The sequence below is a fragment of the Quercus suber genome, unplaced genomic scaffold (assembly GCF_002906115.3).
Source record: "Quercus suber isolate HL8 unplaced genomic scaffold, Cork oak 2.0 scaffold_334, whole genome shotgun sequence".
NCBI lineage: Eukaryota > Viridiplantae > Streptophyta > Magnoliopsida > Fagales > Fagaceae > Quercus > Quercus suber.
The window spans coordinates 389,758-410,374 of NW_027069787.1; the positions used below are offsets into that span (position 1 = coordinate 389,758).

At 35.2% G+C, this 20,617-nt stretch overlaps 1 protein-coding gene across 1 annotated transcript; it reads right to left on the reverse strand.

The window, feature by feature from the left end:
* LOC111996462 (uncharacterized) lies at positions 1 to 20,457 on the reverse strand. Its single transcript, XM_024028448.2, has 18 exons — positions 19,827 to 20,457; positions 19,109 to 19,188; positions 14,714 to 14,764; positions 13,791 to 14,303; positions 13,431 to 13,688; positions 12,008 to 12,073; positions 11,281 to 11,454; positions 10,407 to 10,458; positions 10,031 to 10,315; positions 9,032 to 9,142; positions 7,657 to 7,848; positions 6,636 to 6,911; positions 5,360 to 5,971; positions 3,311 to 3,720; positions 3,158 to 3,218; positions 2,979 to 3,047; positions 1,310 to 1,976; positions 1 to 952 (listed from the first exon to the last, which is right to left on the reverse strand). The coding sequence occupies exons 1-17, from the start codon at positions 20,121 to 20,123 to the stop codon at positions 1,890 to 1,892; spliced, it is 3,594 nt and encodes a 1,197-aa protein (XP_023884216.1). The 5' UTR covers positions 20,124 to 20,457; the 3' UTR covers positions 1 to 952; positions 1,310 to 1,889.
* Between the last annotated feature and the right edge of the window lie 160 nt (positions 20,458 to 20,617).

Consider the following 20,617-nt stretch of genomic DNA (forward strand, 5'->3'; position numbering starts at 1 on the left):
TGATCTCACAAATCCAATGTAGACTTTTTTATTTATTTACAAAAAAGTTGGAAGAGCGAATCCATATTTCCGAAGTTCCTCTAGTAAGATAGATCAGACAATGTCACAGAGGCTCTTTGACCAATGTAGCCTGCTTATTAGTGCTACAATAAGTCAATAAGTCTAGATCCACAACCTAAGTATGACTTCAGACTTGTAATTGTTGAAGAGAGAACGTCAAGTTCCTGAAATTATGGACTGATGGAGCCACGCTACCCAAACCACAACCAAAGTATAACTTCAGGTCACTGCTCATGCATTTTATTCATTGTGTCGCAGGCAAGAGCTGATTACTCACATTTCACAAATGTCCAAAAGAAGAAGAAAAAGAGACCGAAGAGCTTAGAAACTTTATACTTCTATTTAAAATCAAATACTAAAGATACACATGTAGCAAAATTTTTAAGAGCCATTTAAACTCTAAAACATACATGAAGCAAATTTCTCAACAGCCATTTTACAACAATCGCCAGGGAGATAGAGACAGAAAAAGAAATATGGTGCATATTTACAAAGTCGAAAAATAAAAAAGAAGAGAAAAAAGCAGGCAAAAACAAAAATAGGTACACTTAGGAGATGCCCCTAAAAACAGACACCCCGTAATGCCCCTTCTAATGAACCCGGATAGCCATGTGAACAACTCTACCCTCTTGCATCATTATGCCCTATCCACTGAAAAATACAACATTTGGACTTTGGAGTCTTCTCATTGTTGTCAAGTTGATGAAACTCTAAAACTTCACAAACTTGAGATCATTACCCCAGGATACCAAACAAAAAAGATGGTTTGAAAGGTCACCTTCAAGAATGACAAAAAAAATAAAATAAAAGAAGGATCAAACGAAATCTGATTCTGTACAAATACTCTTCCAAAATTTTCCAGAAAGTCTCCTGCAAATGTGACTAACACCAACTGTTCCACAGAAATATAGGAAATATTTCAGTACAAACGACAATGTGATAGCATTTGCTGTATACCTTGAAATGAATTTAAATGCATTTGCAATAAAAGAACCCTAGTATTAAATGATCAACTGATTATATGCGTTTTTCATTATATGAAAGAAGGATTTAGGGAAATCTTCAAACCCTGGGAAGATAAACAGAGACAAGTTTTTGAGATGATGCATAGAAAAGTTAGAGCTAGAAAATAAGCTTGAAAATAGGATATCTGTGCAAATTTACCAACCATTACAGTAACATACGGAGGTAATCTAGAAGTTGAGTAAATCTAAACAAAATTCATTCAGTTGAGGATAGATGGCAGTACCTGAAGATACACCCGAGCTCTTGATGTAGCATCTATTGGCAGAATGATAGGCAGATATGCCAATGAATCAAGTAATTCAAAAAATTTCCTGGACAACTGCTTTGGCAAACATTCAATGAAGCAACTCCAGTCCTAAACTTCAGCATCAAACCTAATAGATTTTACCAAAGTGCGATCTCTTAACACATCATGCCATACATGTATTGGAGATGGAGATATGGGAAGCAAAACTCAATGTGGCTCACCATTTTCTAATAGCTCTGTGCAAAAATCTGTAGCCATTTATGGCTGATTCTTGGAGCATGAAATAGATTCTAGAAATAAATTCCAAGGATCACCAGTGCTCACCTGAGTCACCTCACAACCTATACTCCAATCTTGAATTCAGTACTTTGCCAGATAGTACTTTAGTGGTTCAGATTTCAAATTTCTTTTGCATGCTTACGCAATCAAGTATATCCCAGTCACACAAATAATTCCAAGCGCTGTAAGATCATAAGAATTATTGGTGGCAACATCAAGTCACCTAGCCATGTCTCCAAGCCAAGAAATAAAACTTCCACAAAGCTACACCATCAGATTACATCCCAGTTCCAAGATCATTTGCCAGCTGAAGTATGCCTCGCATCTGAAGATATGGATTTTCCAACAGCTTTTCATTGTTGCTCTGCACAGGAGTAGAGAGCAACAAAAAAAATGACATGTCACTCCAGTATCTAATAAATAGTTCTACATAAAAAGAGTACACTCATCCAAAAAATAGCTCAACAAAATTATGACAAAAAAAGTCATGGATCTTTGTAATTTTAGGTCTTAATTTGTAGCATTGCTCTTGTATACTCCCCATGTACTCAGGCTTTGCTCACTTTTCTCTACAATAAAATCTTGTTACTTATAAAAAAATTAATAACAAAAATAGAGAAACAGATAATGAGATAGCACATCAAAGAGAAAGAGAAATTAGCACCTTTTTCTACTCTTTAAGCATGGATTTCCTTACAATGATATCTTACCAGTTATAATTACCCATCTAAAATTAGGATTCATTTCTTACAGAAATATGCACTTGTAGAATATCATATGAGAATGGATTAGCATGTATATTAAAGAGTAAAAATATACATGCAATCTAGCAACCAGATTATTACTGATACAACTAATTAAAATGACATGATCTACTAATGTGTGCAAATGATACATATATCCAGGATAGGCAATTCGCAAGAATGCCTGGTTAAGTTCACAAGAAGACAGGTTGGCAGGTTTGTGGTCCATTCAAAACACTTGCAAAGCTATATTCACAAGTGATTCCACAACTGTAAAGATGCTAGTACATAGTACATGAGTTAATTCAGAAAACATTATTCCAGGAAGTAATCAGTTAATTACAATGATGGCCGAGATAATTAATTTTTCTAACCATAAATGTTCTCATTTTCTTGTAGAAAGAAAATATGATAACAAGACACTATGAACTAAACTTCGACGCTTCTCTTTGAAAAATGCCTAAACTAGACCCCCCCTACAAATTCAAATTATGGACTCCAATCATAACTAGGCAGGTTTGACATATTTATGTATAACTAATGAAAATGAATACTGTACCATTGTATTTTCAAGCAGCCAAGGTTCAAAATTACACATTTAAGTTCACTGAATAAGGCCATACCTGCTGAGCTCTAACCACAAGATTCTGAAGCATGTGTTGGTACTTTTCAGGCTTTTCTGTCATCATTCGCTGCAAAATTCCAAACTTAAAATGAGTTGGCCACAAATTGAACCCAGGGGCATAAACAGTGCATGGTCATTGGTGGGGGAAAAAAAAGATTAAAATAAAAGCACTCTTACCTTCAAAAGAAAAGCTGAAGAATAATATGCTACCCTTGAATCTGTATCATCTAAAAGTTCCCTGTCAAAAACAAAACTGCATTGAATTTTGAATGCATTTCAAGAATAGGGTAAGTGAGTAACACATTATAGGCTGCAAAGAAATGTAATCACCTGAAAAAATCTTCCCCACCAACTGCTTCGAATGCAACAGGATCTGTGCATTTACCGATTAGAAGTAACAGAAGGGCAGCCCGAATATCCGATGTAGCACCAGGGAGGTTTCCTCTTCCTTTGCTACCTACAGCAACACCTAATGCAATATTGTCTGTTGCCGCACCGGCAAGCTGAATCAGTGGCCAATAGAATAATGCAGCAGGAACAGTAGCCACTAACTGCATGGGCACAATGGCATTTCCACGAAGAAGAAGTGCTGCCATTGAGGCTGTCTCATTGTCTAGTGGATTGCTGAATCTGCTATCAGTTTCTTTCCTTTTATCATTTTGGTGCCCATCATCTACATATGGCATTGCAGTTGCGCGGGGGACTTTCAGGCACAACTGAGAGAATAGTATATCACACATCTGACAAAAAACAATGAGATGCCCATTAAAAAACATGAAACAAAAATATTTCACTAAACTATAAAAGTACATATAAAAAGCTTGATATAATCCAGATAAACCGAAAGCAAATCCCCCTATGTAGTTCAAATAAATCAGATGTAGGCCAGCTTGTTTCATCTACTAAATTTTGATTTATTAGAAACAAATATATTAGTCAAAATCCAAAGTAACCAAATTCTTTTCTACAGTTAGTAATAATGGTTAAGTGATTTAAATTCAAAATTTCCTGTCAACTTAGACTTTTGGAACAGGTATTAGATCATAATGGTATTAGAACAATTTTTTCCACCTAAGAGCAAAGAGACAAATAATTCTTGACCCCTACGAAGTTATTTGTCAATTTTCTATAAAAGTTGTGTATCACCATTTTATTCTTTAAACATCCAAACATATACAAAATATAGACTTTTGGAACAGGTATTAGATTATCATGGTATTAGAACAATTTTTATTACCTAAGGGCAAAGAGACAAATAATTCTTGGTCCATACAAAGTTATATGTCAATATACTGTAAAAGCTGTGTATCACCATTTTATTCTTTACACATCCAAACATATACAAAATATATACTCCCTCCATCCCAAAATAATAGTCCCATTTCCATTTCGGGATGTTCCAAAATTATTGTCCACTATTGAAAAATTCTAGAGAATATTTGGGATTAAGGCTTGTTGTTGTTGTTGTTGTTGTTGTACTAAAAAAGTCCAAAGCAAAAACAAATGATTTTCAAATGAGATGTACAATTTAGGACAAGAAAACAGAAAAATGAAACTTGATAATGTATTTAATGCAATCTCCTTAAATATTGCGCACTCTAAAAAAAATAGAAAAAAAACTATAATTTTGGGACAAAGGAACTAGGGAGTATCAAATGTATGGTCATCCAACAAAAATAATTTATATCCTAGGTAGTTCATATCCATGTGTGGGTTCCAGTTAGTTCAACTAGTGGAATAAAAGATCTGGAATTCAATTTCCTCCTATACCAAAAACTGATTGGTGTCTTGGTCTGATGACAAAAAGCTATCATCAGGAACGGACAACATATGTTAAAACTTCTCAAAAAAAAAAAAAAAAAGGTAGTTCATATCCATCCTTCTTTTATACTCTACCTATATTAATATACAAAAGCTGAAACATAGAGAAATTTAAGATCTTAAAACCCTAGAATCATCTAAAATATGGCTGTGCTAAGGCATAGATTTCAGCCAAGTGTAGTTTTTCCTTTAAAGATCTTATTTATTAAAAAAAAAAAAAAAAAAAAACTTTACTAATGTTCCTATCTAACCAACTAACTATTAATTAATTAATGTCAAATCATTAATATTCTATGAGATATATCCTCATGAACAATTGTTTCACTTGGCTCTTTCAATGAACCAATTATCTCTTTGATCGCTAAACATATTAGTTATTAATAAAGTGCACAACAAATACTACGTTTATATAAACCACATTATTATTTATTTATAAATTTTATATAAATAAAAATCTTATGTATCAGATGGGTTACAGCTTACAAGCTAGTGTATCTATAATGTCGGGATCAGACATAATATATAGTCAAAAGTTGTGCATGTTTTTCAAGTAATTACCTTCAAAATATTGATGCGGTCTGTTTCATTTATCACCAATAACAAAGCACTGCTCATTATATCTATCACTGCATTGGCTTTGTCAAGACGACCATTGTTGTCTACATGCCCAGGATCAGTGCTGCTTGAGTGCTGCATTTCGTTCTCATCTAACAAAAATTTGCATCGCATGAGAAGCCTCTCCAGAACAAATAAGAAGCCCCATCTTATGTAGTTGTGCCTTGACTTTAAAAGCCCGCACAAAAGGCAAATGGACAAAGGAATATCTGAAGTAGCTGAAGAATTGGCATCACCAGCAAGGGAAATTTTCTGCTTTAAGTTTTTAATATTGGACCAGATACTTGCATCCCTTTTCTCACTTATTTCTGCACTAAGCAGATCACCTAACCATACGTAACCATTCCGGCGGTATGCAACTCTTTCTGAATGAAGAAGGGAATGTAATGTGGCCCATGAAGCTTTCATGCTGACACCATTTCTTGGAACCACTTCTTCGATGCTTTCCAAAAACTTATATGTTTTCGTTATCTGTATCATATGGGAGAACTCATTGTCCAAATGAGTGAATGAACTTACTATTGTATCAAGTTTCTCAATGACAATATCCAAGAGCTGCAATAACAGCAAGAATGTCAGACAGCAGCAACTTTAAGTGAAAAAAAATGGTGATGAAATATAAATTCCCACATAAAGAAAATAATTCTGAACATATGATGTCCATATAAAGCTAGTGAATATCAGCAAGCACAGAAAATGATTACCAATGCAGAAGTCCATCAAAAGACAAAACCAAAAGAGAAATTGACGGGTATAGGGCCTTAGGTTCAAATATCACTACTCAAAAGATTACAAACAGACAGAAAAGACAAACCCAACACTGAAATGAGATTATAGGACTGATCAAAGCTGAGCAATTCTTAAAGCCTCAATAGCTTGGATAACCTGACCAAGTCAAGTTTTGAACTCATTAGAGGCCGAGCGGACTAGAGAGAACAGATTGCAACCTCCTCACATTTGGCTTTGGTCTAGTTGACTGGAAGCTCAGATTCTAGCCGTATCTAGTGCATACACGCCAATTACTTTGTGTATGTGTGTTTATAAGGAGTAAATTCAAATTTATAAATGCGTATTGATTCATGTGTGATTAGTAGAAATAATACTTGTCAAACAATTACTTCGAACTCTTGGAAAAAAAGATCTTTCAAGAATTCCAAAAAGAACCCCACAACACCCCCATATAAAGACCAACCTACTTCACAAACTTCCGAGACATTACCATATTTAGTCGTTCACTGTTGGGATATCTGGACAGTTTTGAAGAAATTGATCTTCTCAAAATCTCCCCAATGCCTTCCACCCCAAGTTTAACAGAAATATAAAATGCTTCAGGTGCATCTGTAAGGGTGAGCAGGGCAGCAAGAGGTTGAATCTCATCATCACTATATTCATTGACTCCTGTAGCTATGCACGTTTCATTTATTTGATTCAAAACATAGTCAAAAAGTACCAAATACAGATTTCTCCTTTCTTCCCTAGAGTTTGCGAGAGAATACTGCATTGCAAAAGATATTGAGTAAATTAATACTTGCTCAATTGAGTTCTGGTAGAAAAAGGAAAGAAAATAATATTACATAAACTCCTACTTAGATTGTGGAAAAAAGATGAGAACCTTTGACTGATTGTTGCATTTTACAACTCATACTTTAAGAAAGAGGAAACAAAAATTAAAGAGTATCCAATAATAAATGACACATTGAATTGTCACCATAAAAAATTCAGAATGTTAATTAAATTATTTCCTTAAATCAACATAAGAAACAATATCAACTAAGAATTATAAAAATTTAAAATTTCTTGCAGCCATCAATCTTCTTTAAGTACAAAACCTTCAGAGTATGCAAGTATTCTTGGGGCTATCATTTAGGACCCTACAATTTCTTCAAGCCATTACTCTTCTGTAAGGATTGTTTAAACTTTAAACATTCAGAACATCACCTTATCAAAAAAATAAATAAATAAAAACAAAGAACATCAACATTTTAGTAGTCTCCCTAAGTTTATAGAGTTGGCACATATCCTTCAAATGTGACACACATGCTAGTTACTAGGATAAATAGCAAAATGCTCCACTGTTATAAAGTTGGACATACATGTTATTGTCCCCAATATGCTGATTACTGAGGGTATGGTGTCATATGCCAGAGGACCAAGTTATTTTTTTCTCTATCTGCCTAACAGAATGCCTATCATTCTTATCTTACTAACTGATCCAAAATAATAACAAATGAGGTGCATACCTCAAGAAAAATAAACTCAATTCCCCCAATCAGATCAACCTGGTCTATGAGAAAATTTGGAGTACTTGAATCGGTCTCATTGGGTTCATCAGGAACTTGATAAAACATATTTGTTAACATGGAAATAAGCTTGCAATGTACTACTTCTGCCCACGAATTCTTCCTGCTAGTTTCCACAAATGCTTTGACAACCTGACAACAGAGAGAAAATTATATCAAACCTTAAGACTCAAAATTATTGACATAAGGCCCAATTTTTATAGTTAACAGAACAGAAAAGTTGAATGGCTAGGTGGAGACTGCAGCACAAAAGCATAAAAATCAAGTCACATACTCCACAAACCGAGCAGCTTTTTAAAATACCATTGTTCAACAAATTGACTTTCTTTCCTAAGAGCAGCTAGTGTAACAGGTGCAATTTTCAATCCAAGAATTTAGTAAGCCAAATAAGTGGTGTTTGTACAATTTTTGTCTAGTACTCTTTGCTGATTCAAGGTAATTCAGGCTAAACCAACAACACCTCCAAAGCAGAAAAAAGAGTATTATGTACAAAAAGGCAATCTAAAAAATCAACAATAGTAAAACTTCAAACAAAGATCTAGTGAACAATGCTACCACCACTTGAGCCCCTGAACTTTCCATATCCTCAAACGTATGACGATTTTCTTCCTTCACAATGTCCACATCAAATATAACGGGACTATGTTCTAAATATCTGAGGAATGCTTACTGACCCAATTCCTTCATCAAAACAAGAGTTTAATAACCTTTCTGGTAGTACCCACTGACTCACGACAGATCTAAAAGTGAAACTCCGCAAATCAAATGCAAAAGTGCAGTGTAACAAAAGATGATCTACCGTCTCCCTAGTACACAGGCTCATATAACACCACCCTACTAGCACGTCGCCTCTCTTAATGAGATTATCAAAAGTGAGGATCTTCCTCTATGTTGCCATCCATGCAAAGAAAGACCCTCCTTGGGGCAGCACCATATACTGTTCTATGGGAAGAGCATGGAACATGGAACCCTCAAGGCATTGTAAAAGGAGTAAACAGTTGAATATGTGATTTATTCCTACAACTAACACATAGCTCTTTGTTTAAAAAGAACAATGCACTTCCTCAGGGAGACAAGTGGCTTTAATAAAGATCTGTCAAATCAATATGGAATAAGAAGGTAAAATTATCTACTACCAAAAGAATGAAGCACCAGTTGCAACATACATCAAGAGCAAAAGCAAAATATCTTGTGTTATCCCACCCAGAACAAACACTCTATTAAGAGAATCTCATGGTTAGAGCAGTGAAGATGCAAAATATAATCTCCCTGAAAGTATTGCATGAGCAAAACTAGGAAGTAAAAACCAACTCACCCTTATGTCAAGACCATTTAGTCGTTTTCTCCGGATTTTGCCTCTATCACAAACGAAATAAAGAAAACAGCTTAGAGCAGATGCCCAGACAGATTCTTCATCCTCTTCTGTCTGTGAAGTAACATCAAGGGTATGAGATAGTAAAAAACTCAAAAGAACATGAAACACTTCTTATTAAATATAGCAAAGAGCAGATAAGGACGACATCATGGTTCAAACATCTTCTAATATTAAATTAGAAGAAAATATCTTCGTTTTCTTTGTTCCCCAAACCAAATTGCTCTCATTTTTCCCACCAATTCCTATTTGGCATGCTTATTTATCTTTAAAGTTTCTTATCTACTCTAGTTGTACAACCCAAATCTTAATCAACAACTCCTCACAATCTGTCTTCTTAAAATGCAAAACTTGTAAATGCACATTATCATTAATTAACCATTTGTATACTTGTAATCCCACTGGTGATTAACTAATGCAACAAAATTTCAAGACACAATGACCTCCAATAGTTCTTAACATCCCAATTCTATAGATTAGAAATATATTTAATCAAATTTATGAACCAAAAGAACAAAACCAATAAAAGTGTAGCTTCGCCAAACAACAACAAAAATTACACAAAATGGGAGGTTAGAACTGTTTTGAAACAAGTTACTAATCTCTTACAAGTTTCTAAAGCATAATACTACCCAATTACAAAGCTCCTCACAGCTTGAAAATCAAATCCAATAATTTGCTAAACTAAAATAACTTCTACATTGAATTGCATGATGCATGTCATGTTGCACTACTGAAGAGAAAATGAGATGATCACATAGTACAATTAAAGTCATCTGCTCCTCAAATTGTTACATCCAAAGAATGTTCAATTCCTTAAAGTAAGAAAACTCAAGATAAATTAGTGCAAATAAAAGTTGCTTTAATGATGTTATGTGAAAAGGAAAATTTCTTTAGGTCCAACCTTGCAGAGCACCTTATATGATGACAGACCAATTATACCTGAACAAGAAGAAGTAGTATCTCATATAAAATGTTTAAAATCCAGGACTCAAAATTATCAATAGCTGAGAAAGTGCCCATCTTCTTAACAGAATCTTCCTTTCCTTTCCCATGGATTGTCAGTTGAGCTTCATTATCAAAATAAGACTCTGGAGAATATTCTTCTTCTATTGTGGAAGCATCGTCAGTTATAATTGGCTCTAATAAATGAGCATGGACACCAAGATTCAGAATTAAATCAAAAGCACGAGCCCTGCAAGCCGGCTTTGTAGAACTAAGCATTTCCTGGAACATAATTTAAATTATATTTTACTAAAAAAACACAATCAAAATGAACAAGAAGGCATCATTGAAAGTAATATAGTTGATGGGTCACCTCAAGCATAGATAGAGTTAGAGGAGCAGCGGTCCCAGAATCTAAAACATACCTGCAAAAAAAATCGATAACCTTTTACCATGATCAATCTGTAATACCATTCGACAAAGAAAACAAAACAAACTACATGAACCAATGGACTACGTCAATAGGCCAGCAGTGGAAAAGTTGACTAAACCTTCAAAGATACTGAAACCCACATTGTTGTATGTACATGCAGGCATATACACACACACACACATACACTCACAAGCGCTTAATGGATCTTGAACCCACGCCCTCACCCTCCATCCCATTATTAAGGGAAAGAGGAAGTGTCATTTGGGACAGATAATTAACAAAAAACAAAGCCTATTTTTTGGAAGTAATTCTTGACTCAATAAGAATTATGTTTGAGTACTTGGCCACCTAGATCATACAACCAAGACAAAACACACAATAAGAAAAGTTCATGGCTACAAATTTGAGTTGAGATATTTGCATAGTATTGCCTTTTATATCTACAGAACATTTTACATAATTATCAGATCTCTCTAATTTCTAGAATGTCAGAGGCTTTCAATCAAGGGTGAAAACATGCAAATATTCACAATTAAATAATTCAACATTCATTCATGGACAAAATTCAGTCTATAAATATTCGAAGTTGTACATTCTCTGCAAAACAAAATTATCATCAAGAAATAAGCTTCACAAAGGGTCACTCTCCAAAAAATGCAAAAAAATGATGATGGTCAACCAAATTTCATAAGTACACAGCAGGATACAGGATCAATCCATCAATTATCCAGGCATAGCACACACATGTACATGCACAGGTCAAACATCAAGAACATATTGAACAATACCAGCCAACCAATGCATTGGAACATACATGTCAATGACAAGTTTTACAAGGACGCTCACAGCCACATCCATGGACGGCTTTCGACTGTTATTACTTAATTTAGAAGATAGTGTCATTAGATTTGTTGAAGATGTCTCTGAGCAAACTGCAGCAATAACGTCGCATACCTCAGCAGGATTCAATCGCAAAGGTTGTTGTTCACTGGTCAACAACAAAACGTTTGATAAGAGAGGAGCAAAACAAAAAAAAGTAACATTTTTTTTTTTTTTTGATAAGTAACAAAAAATAACAATTTATAAAAACTAATAATCTAAATTTCCTGTTCAGATACACATAAGCAGCAAGCAGTGACTCATGACAAATTCAGACAACTAAACAGCATCAACAAATATGCTAACTCACCCATCAACCGTAATGTTAACTTTTATATGAAAAATAACATAACCAAGCTTAAAGTGATAGTGGACAAAAGAAGTCATATAGTGTTGGCCAGAGCTTCACATTCAAAAACATATAATTTCATTTTATATATATAACAGAACACATCATTTTACAACTAGATCATCCTGGTGCAGATACAAGGAAAACAACCAGTTCAAAAGCACTAAGGATAAAATTAACAACTTTGACAATTTATTGAGAAAAAATAGTGCTACTTTGAGAATTTAAAAAATAAATCAAAATAAATAAAAAAGAAAAAATACTTTAGGTATTATTGAAATTGCTGAGTGCATCACCAACAAGACCACTGTACCTGTAGTGACGATATTGGAAGAGCGGTTTAGCCCTTGGACGGAATGTGCTCACAGGAGAATCCTCCCTGAAAAAGTAGGAAGTGTATTAGTGGCTTGGGAAGCATAATTCAAACATTTGGAATTTGATTCCAAGGTGCTTAATGTGGATTGTTTGGTTGGAACGAAATCGTCGCTCCTTTGAGGACAATGAGAAGATGTTGGATGAGTTAAAGGTTTTATGCCAGCGTAGTCTTTTTGAGTGGTCTCGTTGTTGGGGTTTTACTGATTTTTCTTCTCTCTCTAAGTTTATGTTTTCCCTTAGATTAGTTTCATGATTGCCCTCTTTTTTGTTTTGCGGTTTGTTTTATCTTTTTCTTGTTGTTCATCATCATGAACAACTTGTACTCTTCCTTATTTACTCATTAACAATAGTTCTCTGATTACTTATCAAAAAAAAAAAAAAAAAAAAAGTAGGAAGTGCAATACTCAAAATTGTAGTCATATGATCTAATTCTTTTACTAAACTACAGTTCTGTTTTTAATTTATGTGAAGATTTGGTTTATGTAGGTCCAAAACCATCTGTAAATTTGTTCAATAAGCCTCCACAAGACAGCTTCGCTTCCACAACTACCACAGGTTCAATTCCAACAACGTGCATAATAAAAGAAAACACCTTCAAATTTTCATTTTTTATAATTCAATAACTACAACAATGGGGGATGGGGGGATTTGAACCGTGGTTCTCCGCATGAAGGAGAGCAGGTAATGCCACCAAGCTACAAGGCTCTTGGCACACGCACACGCGCACATACACACACATATAAATCTGTGTCTCAGTGTGTGTATAATTTCAATAAGCACGTATTTAATCTTAAAAGACAAGATCAAAATTGAAAACTTCACTCTATCTTGTTTAACAATGTTCTATGCTCAATACTACAACCCATTTTAGGATAAGTTAGTAAAAATCATACGGCCAGAATCAGGTTCAAACCTCATTGAACTTCTTTTTTTAACATCCCCTCACCTTACTAATATGTCACAAAAACCACTCTCAAGTCTCATGATGTTAATGCACTCACACCATCAACATTATTTAGACACGGGTAACCAGGTCCTGTAAAATATATAGTAGGACCCAAAAAAATTCAGATACATTAATTCTACAAAGTGGACTGGAATTACAATCAAAGGACGGGAAAGAATAACAATGATTGGAAAAACAAATTACTCCAAACATGTCAAAGCAATCATGAGAGAGAGGACATGCCAAATTTGACAAGGGCCTAACTAGTTGATCGAACACATTATAGAACACAATTAAATCCATGGACACTAATTAATGATGTACAACAGATTTATGAGCAATAGGCTTAAAAGAATAACAATAATTCAGAGTACCAAACAAGTCAAAGCAATTTTTTGAGAGAGAGAGAACATGCCAAATTTGATGAGGGCCTTGTTTAGTGCGTTTAGATGCTGTTATTGCTCGCAAGTGCAGCCTAGCATTCGCAGAATTGGTAATTGTTGTCACTGGTAAAGGCTGCAATAGTTTATCAAGAAAAGGCATATCAGAAGTTCCAAAATATTTCCAAGGCTGGCCCTTCATTTTAGCTTCCATGTCTCCTACAAGTAATGCTGCAGCACCAACTTCTAGAAAATTACGTGTTCTTATGTCTTGGGGATTCATGGCTCGTTCACTGTATACAAAACATGTCAATTACTCTAGTCACTTATTTGAGCAAAAAGAAGGAACTTAAAATAGACAAATTAAACTAAACACACATGAAAACATCAATTACCTTTCAAATGGCAAAGATGATGACTGATATTCCCCAAGCCAGCGCCATTCCAGAACATCATGTGCAATAAATTCATGATCTACTAATTCATCAACTTTTTCAATGATTGGTAAGTTTGAAACAGATACAGTAGAAGCATCTTTCTTCTCTGAAGTTTCTCCAGCATTTGCAGGGCTTAATTGTGAATTGAAGGATCTACTCAACAAAGATGACAATGTTGGAAGTGATTGTCTTGATGTAGCTCCAGCAAAGGCAGCTGGTTGGAAAGACCGTTTTGGCATATGTTGAGCCACAAGGGAACGTACATAATTTAATGACTTAACAAGTGCCCCAGAAGCAAAACTAGATACAGGCAAAGGAGAGATATTTGTAGATGCTGCTGATGCACCCGCTTGTTGATCTAATGGCCGTGACAATGGTGACACCTTTTGGTTTGGACTAGTATCACACTCAGCAATTGTGTTCACACAAAATCGATCTATCTGCTGTAATGTGTCCACACTTGGTTTGTATCTGTAGAGAGATGAAGGACCTGTAAACTCCTAAAATCAAAAGGTACAGGCTAACAGAGATGGCTTCTCAATCAACATGTATTCCAGCAGAAAGACAGAAACCACTTGCTTATTCCATAAACATAGGGGTTGCTGCCATAGCAGTAAGCACCCACCAACTTAAAGATTTCAGGCAGGGCAAAGAGAGTTTTCTAAAATCCACATCAATGAATCAACCAAGTCCATCAAAGATTTTTTTCTTTTCTTTTTTTTTTTGTGCAGAGAAGCATATTTGAAAGGCAACTTAACAATTCACCAAAAAAGAAAAGGTGACTTTAACAAAATAGCATTGCCAGAACATCAAGGATGGTCCACGCACTGTTGCACCAAGTATTGGCTATAATTGAAAACCAGACTAAATAAAGAACATACCTCAAAAGGTACCGTTTCAAAAGTGCCACACACCTTGCGACTACAGCTGGGCTGTGCAGAAAAACAAAAAAATTCATATAGTTCAGAAGAGTCAATGTAGTAACAAACATTACCCAATATACTTTGCTCAAAGCAAAAGCGAGAAATAGAAAAAAGATACAAATAGCAAGTTTTTCACATGGAACAAAACATAACTATAATATATATACCAAAAACGCTGCATAGACATAAATTTTCTAGGGTGAGCATGCACATGCACAAGATAATTCATACTCATCCAGCTAAGAGTGGATGTCTCAGCCCTTTTGTCTGTTGTAGAATGAGTGTTCACTTTCGTAAAGCCAATATACTATATTTTTCATTTTACAATATAGCCCTAATAAAGGCAAGCAATGCTCCTACCCTCAGTTTGGGATAGATGGGGGGCATCTGAAGCTTCAATCCTAGTTAAACCCAGTACATATACTAAAGTGCAGTAATACTGGGACTCAATAACGTGAAATATGCACCATAAAGAGAATAGGAAATGGTGCTTTTTGCTTTGGTTTTGTGCCAAACTTTCAATTTAGGAATTTACAGTTTATGTGTGCAGTCCACAAGTGACATTAGATGTAGACAAGTTTTAAAGTTTTGAAGATCATGACACTATGAGGTTATAGTCAAAGCAGTTTCTTATTTGAGAAAAAAAAATTGAGAGTTATAAGTCAGTTTTGGTGGGCAGAGGCAGAATGCAATTTCCAGGAAATCACGCACAATGTCCTACTTGTAATTCATTTAGAGGTATCTTCATAACCAAGTATCTAAGAGTCAATAAAAAGTATTAATTTTTTTTTTCTTAGTATTAAGCAACTGTGTATGTGGTGATTAAATAGTCTATAAATTTAACGTTCTAATTCTATTAAGATAAGGAAGAATTTAAGAGTTGAAATCCATAAAATTCTGTATATTTTTCAACATTTTTCAACAATTATCCACCTTTTATTGACAGAGTTTTAAGCGTTTGGGATTGTTAGGCATGTTATCTTCCTCCCCTTTTGCATCTGCTGTTATTCTAATTTTCTGCTTCTCTAAAAGTGCTCTGCTTCACCACTGATTTTTCAACTCAAACAACAACCGTTCCATATTTCTCTATTTTTTATTGGTAAATTGCACATACATGGTCATGAATTCACAACCTCACCATCCACCCCACTCTTCTGGGGTGTGCAAGTGCCATTTGAGCTAGAGATTTCTCTGTTTTCTAAGTTGTAAAGCCCCTCAACACCCCACCCCCCCCCCCTTACTCGCCCATTTGTTATCATGCTAGTGAGCCTTCCAGCATGTACAATCCTGTCACACTCAAATGTTATGCCTGAAATACTAAAAGTAAAACACTAAGTTTTGATGCAGGACAGCTCCTTAACGTAAGTTCAAGGCTGCCATTAACGTATGTATATTTTTGTCCATTTCCATAAAAACATGTAACATATTCAGCTCATATCTACTTTAATATTACAAAATCTTATAGAAACATGTGTAAGCCAGTACTTCTGAGAATCTTTCTATGAGAAGACATCACATTGTTTTCTAATTCAATTCCAATTACACTAAGTTAACTAAGGTACTATGTGTTAGAAACATCTCAATCATGTAAATATGGCACCAGACCAGGATACCATGCCATTCATGTTGAATACCCTGAACCATTTGGTAAAAATCTGTTACTATATCAACAAGCTATATAGCAAGAAACACGATGATCAGACTCATTTTTCTTATATCAAGCCATTTATCATCACATGATTCTCAAGTTCAATTCCAGGTATATTCAGTTGCATGTTGTTGTCTACAGCAAAGAAACAACTGAATCCATATAAAGATGGCACCACTGACCCCTGTACAGCTGTAACACATCATCATGACCAATAAGTTAATAACTTTTTGTATTGACTAACATTCACATTAAGGAAGCCCTTAAAGACATGTAGAATACTAAGCAAACTGTGTAACTGGAATGAGTATAATGAAATACACAACAATAACGAAATCGCTACAACATACCTGCGCTCCCTCTCTGCAATTGTATGGTCTAGAATCACACTGTAAGCCAGGTCAGTTGTTGCAGGATTTGCCAGATAGTCCTGCCATTGATAAATTCAACATTGAATTCTCAATCAAATGGGTTTTAGGTCAATGAGCTACACCCATAGTTCTCAGCTTATCAATCCTGCTTCGGGCCAAGACAAATGATATAATTTTATTCTGTGAAAAGTCTATTGAGTTCAGTTTAACCCCCCAACCATATTAAGAAATATCTGTGTTTTATAACCATTCTGCGTCAAACTAATAACATCTACAAAAGAGTTATGTTCGGACAAAACTAAGCATTAAATTCAACTCTTCACAGTACTCAAGACCCACATTTGGCAACATTTTCAGGCCAATACCAATTATATAAATTTATGCTATGAAAAATTTACTGAATTCAGTTTAATCTCCAAGTCCCAAACATATAACCAATGCTTTCAATCAGTGAACATTACTTTGTTTTATAACAAGTCCACATCAAATTAATACAATTTTACAAAAGAAGGAGATCCATGAGGTCTGGGGTTCAAAACCTCTAACTAGTACCTTGAGGCACCCCCAAGGAATTTTTCCTTGTAATTTCCACACCTAGGGCAAAAGTCATGCTTGAAGAGACATATAGGAACACACCCTTTTGTGCCACAACTCTAACGTGGCAGTCTGTGAGTAGTAGAGAAAAAAAGTAGTGGGTTCATGTGAAAGTAATAGGCAGTCAATCACAATCTGATACATTGGATAGTTGTGGAAAAGGGCGCACTAAAGTTTGTGGTCTTAGAAGGGCAAAAGTCGTGCTTGAAGAGACATATAGGACCACACCCTTTTGCACCACAACTCTAATATGGCCGTCTGTGAGTAGTGAAGAAAAAAAAAATAGTGGGTTCATATGAAAGTAACAGGCAGTCAATCACAGTCTGTCACATTGGATAGTTGTGGAAAAGGACGCACCAAAGTGTGTGGTCTTATAATTACTCCTAGAAACTCTCATTAGCAAAAATAATACTAATAAATAAATAATAAAGTAATACTTCTGCACTTCCTCATTTTACTTATCAAAAATAAAAAATACAAAATACAAAAAAAATATATCCAAACAAACCTAAGCATTAAATTCAACTCTCCACGGTAGTCAAGCGCCAAAAATGGCAACATTTTTAATAAACGCCAGCAAGATTCTAACCTCAATTTCCAAAAATAATTTCACGAAAATTTAAAAAAATAAAAACAAAAACAAAAAAAAATCCAAAGAGCAACTTTATTACACGTAATGAAGAATGACAGTTCCAGCAATAAAATTAAATTCCTCTGGTTAACTAACAAAATGTAAGAAGATAAATTCAGTAATAAGCTTTTAATGCTCACTAATTTGGTTCATTTTATAGCTGAGCTGTCCACATTTAGAAAACAAACAAAACCNCCAAAAAAAAAAAACAAAAAGAACACATATATAAAAAAATGGAGCTCTAACGCCACCCTATCAACCCTAGCAATCTCCCACCCTTTTTTTTTGTGGGCGTATGTTCTTACTATTTTTTTCTTGCAAGAAAGCCCTAAGGTTTGATGCCATTTTTTACTCGCCCATTTGTTATCATGCTAGTGAGCCTTCCAGCATGTACAATCCTGTCACACTCAAATGTTATGCCTGAAATACTAAAAGTAAAACACTAAGTTTTGATGCAGGACAGCTCCTTAACGTAAGTTCAAGGCTGCCATTAACGTATGTATATTTTTGTCCATTTCCATAAAAACATGTAACATATTCAGCTCATATCTACTTTAATATTACAAAATCTTATAGAAACATGTGTAAGCCAGTACTTCTGAGAATCTTTCTATGAGAAGACATCACATTGTTTTCTAATTCAATTCCAATTACACTAAGTTAACTAAGGTACTATGTGTTAGAAACATCTCAATCATGTAAATATGGCACCAGACCAGGATACCATGCCATTCATGTTGAATACCCTGAACCATTTGGTAAAAATCTGTTACTATATCAACAAGCTATATAGCAAGAAACACGATGATCAGACTCATTTTTCTTATATCAAGCCATTTATCATCACATGATTCTCAAGTTCAATTCCAGGTATATTCAGTTGCATGTTGTTGTCTACAGCAAAGAAACAACTGAATCCATATAAAGATGGCACCACTGACCCCTGTACAGCTGTAACACATCATCATGACCAATAAGTTAATAACTTTTTGTATTGACTAACATTCACATTAAGGAAGCCCTTAAAGACATGTAGAATACTAAGCAAACTGTGTAACTGGAATGAGTATAATGAAATACACAACAATAACGAAATCGCTACAACATACCTGCGCTCCCTCTCTGCAATTGTATGGTCTAGAATCACACTGTAAGCCAGGTCAGTTGTTGCAGGATTTGCCAGATAGTCCTGCCATTGATAAATTCAACATTGAATTCTCAATCAAATGGGTTTTAGGTCAATGAGCTACACCCATAGTTCTCAGCTTATCAATCCTGCTTCGGGCCAAGACAAATGATATAATTTTATTCTGTGAAAAGTCTATTGAGTTCAGTTTAACCCCCCAACCATATTAAGAATATATCTGTGTTTTATAACCATTCTGCGTCAAACTAATAACATCTACAAAAGAGTTATGTTCGGACAAAACTAAGCATTAAATTCAACTCTTCACAGTACTCAAGACCCACATTTGGCAACATTTTCAGGCCAATACCAATTATATAAATTTATGCTATGAAAAATTTACTGAATTCAGTTTAATCTCCAAGTCCCAAACATATAACCAATGCTTTCAATCAGTGAACATTACTTTGTTTTATAACAAGTCCACATCAAATTAATACAATTTTACAAAAGAAGGAGATCCATGAGGTCTGGGGAGTCCACATTTAGAAAACAAACAAAACCAACAAATAGACGAGACCTAAACTTCTTTATTTCCATTTCTTTTATTGCTCAGCAACCAAGCAGGGAACAAATCTCGAATTAAAAAATAAATAAATAATTCACAAATCGATACTCGGAATCCAAAAGATTTAACGAACCTTGAGAGTTCTGGAAGCTTCGGAGACGACGACAGCGGAGGGACCCGCATGGTGCGACGTGGCGGCAGAGGAAGCGAAAGAGAAAGAGAAAGACGACGACGAAGCCAAAGACAGCGAAGACGACGAGGACAGAGAAGACGACGAAGAAGAAGAGAGGCAATCGGCGACGGCGCGGCGCAGCGGCTCGGGCGGCTTCTTGAGCGACGAGGATCTCAGCCGCGAGACTCCACCGGGACCGCCGAGCTGGAGTCGCGAGCTTCCGGCGGGGCTCCGCGAGGGGCTGTAGGTCGACGACATGGATTTCGAGGAGAGGCACGGAAATCTCAGTGAATCTCGCGGTGAGCTTAATAAAATCGCTCCCCCTTCAAACCAAAAACAAACCCAAAAAAAAAAAAAAAAAGCCGGTTCTAGTTTCCCTCTTTACAGTGTTATTTCTTTGTTCCTTTGTTTATTTTTTTTTTCTCTCTACATTTGAAACTATAAGAGAAAATTGAATAAACAAACTGTTCGTTGGTGTGAAAGTGAAACTGAAAGAAAGAAAGTCTCAAAAGAGAGAGAGAGAGAGAGAGAGAGAGAGAGTTCTTAAATTTCGGGAGAGTATTAGCTGTACGTATAGCCGTAGTTTTATGAGGGATATTAGCTGGCATGCGCTAGAATTTGTCACTTTTTTAGATTGAGGCATTGAAGATTATTTAAAAGGTCAATTTGGGAACCTAAATAATAAAGAAAAAGAAGAAGAAAAATTATTCCTATCTAGGGCTGAGTAGGAGGAGAGTGTGACTGATGTGGGA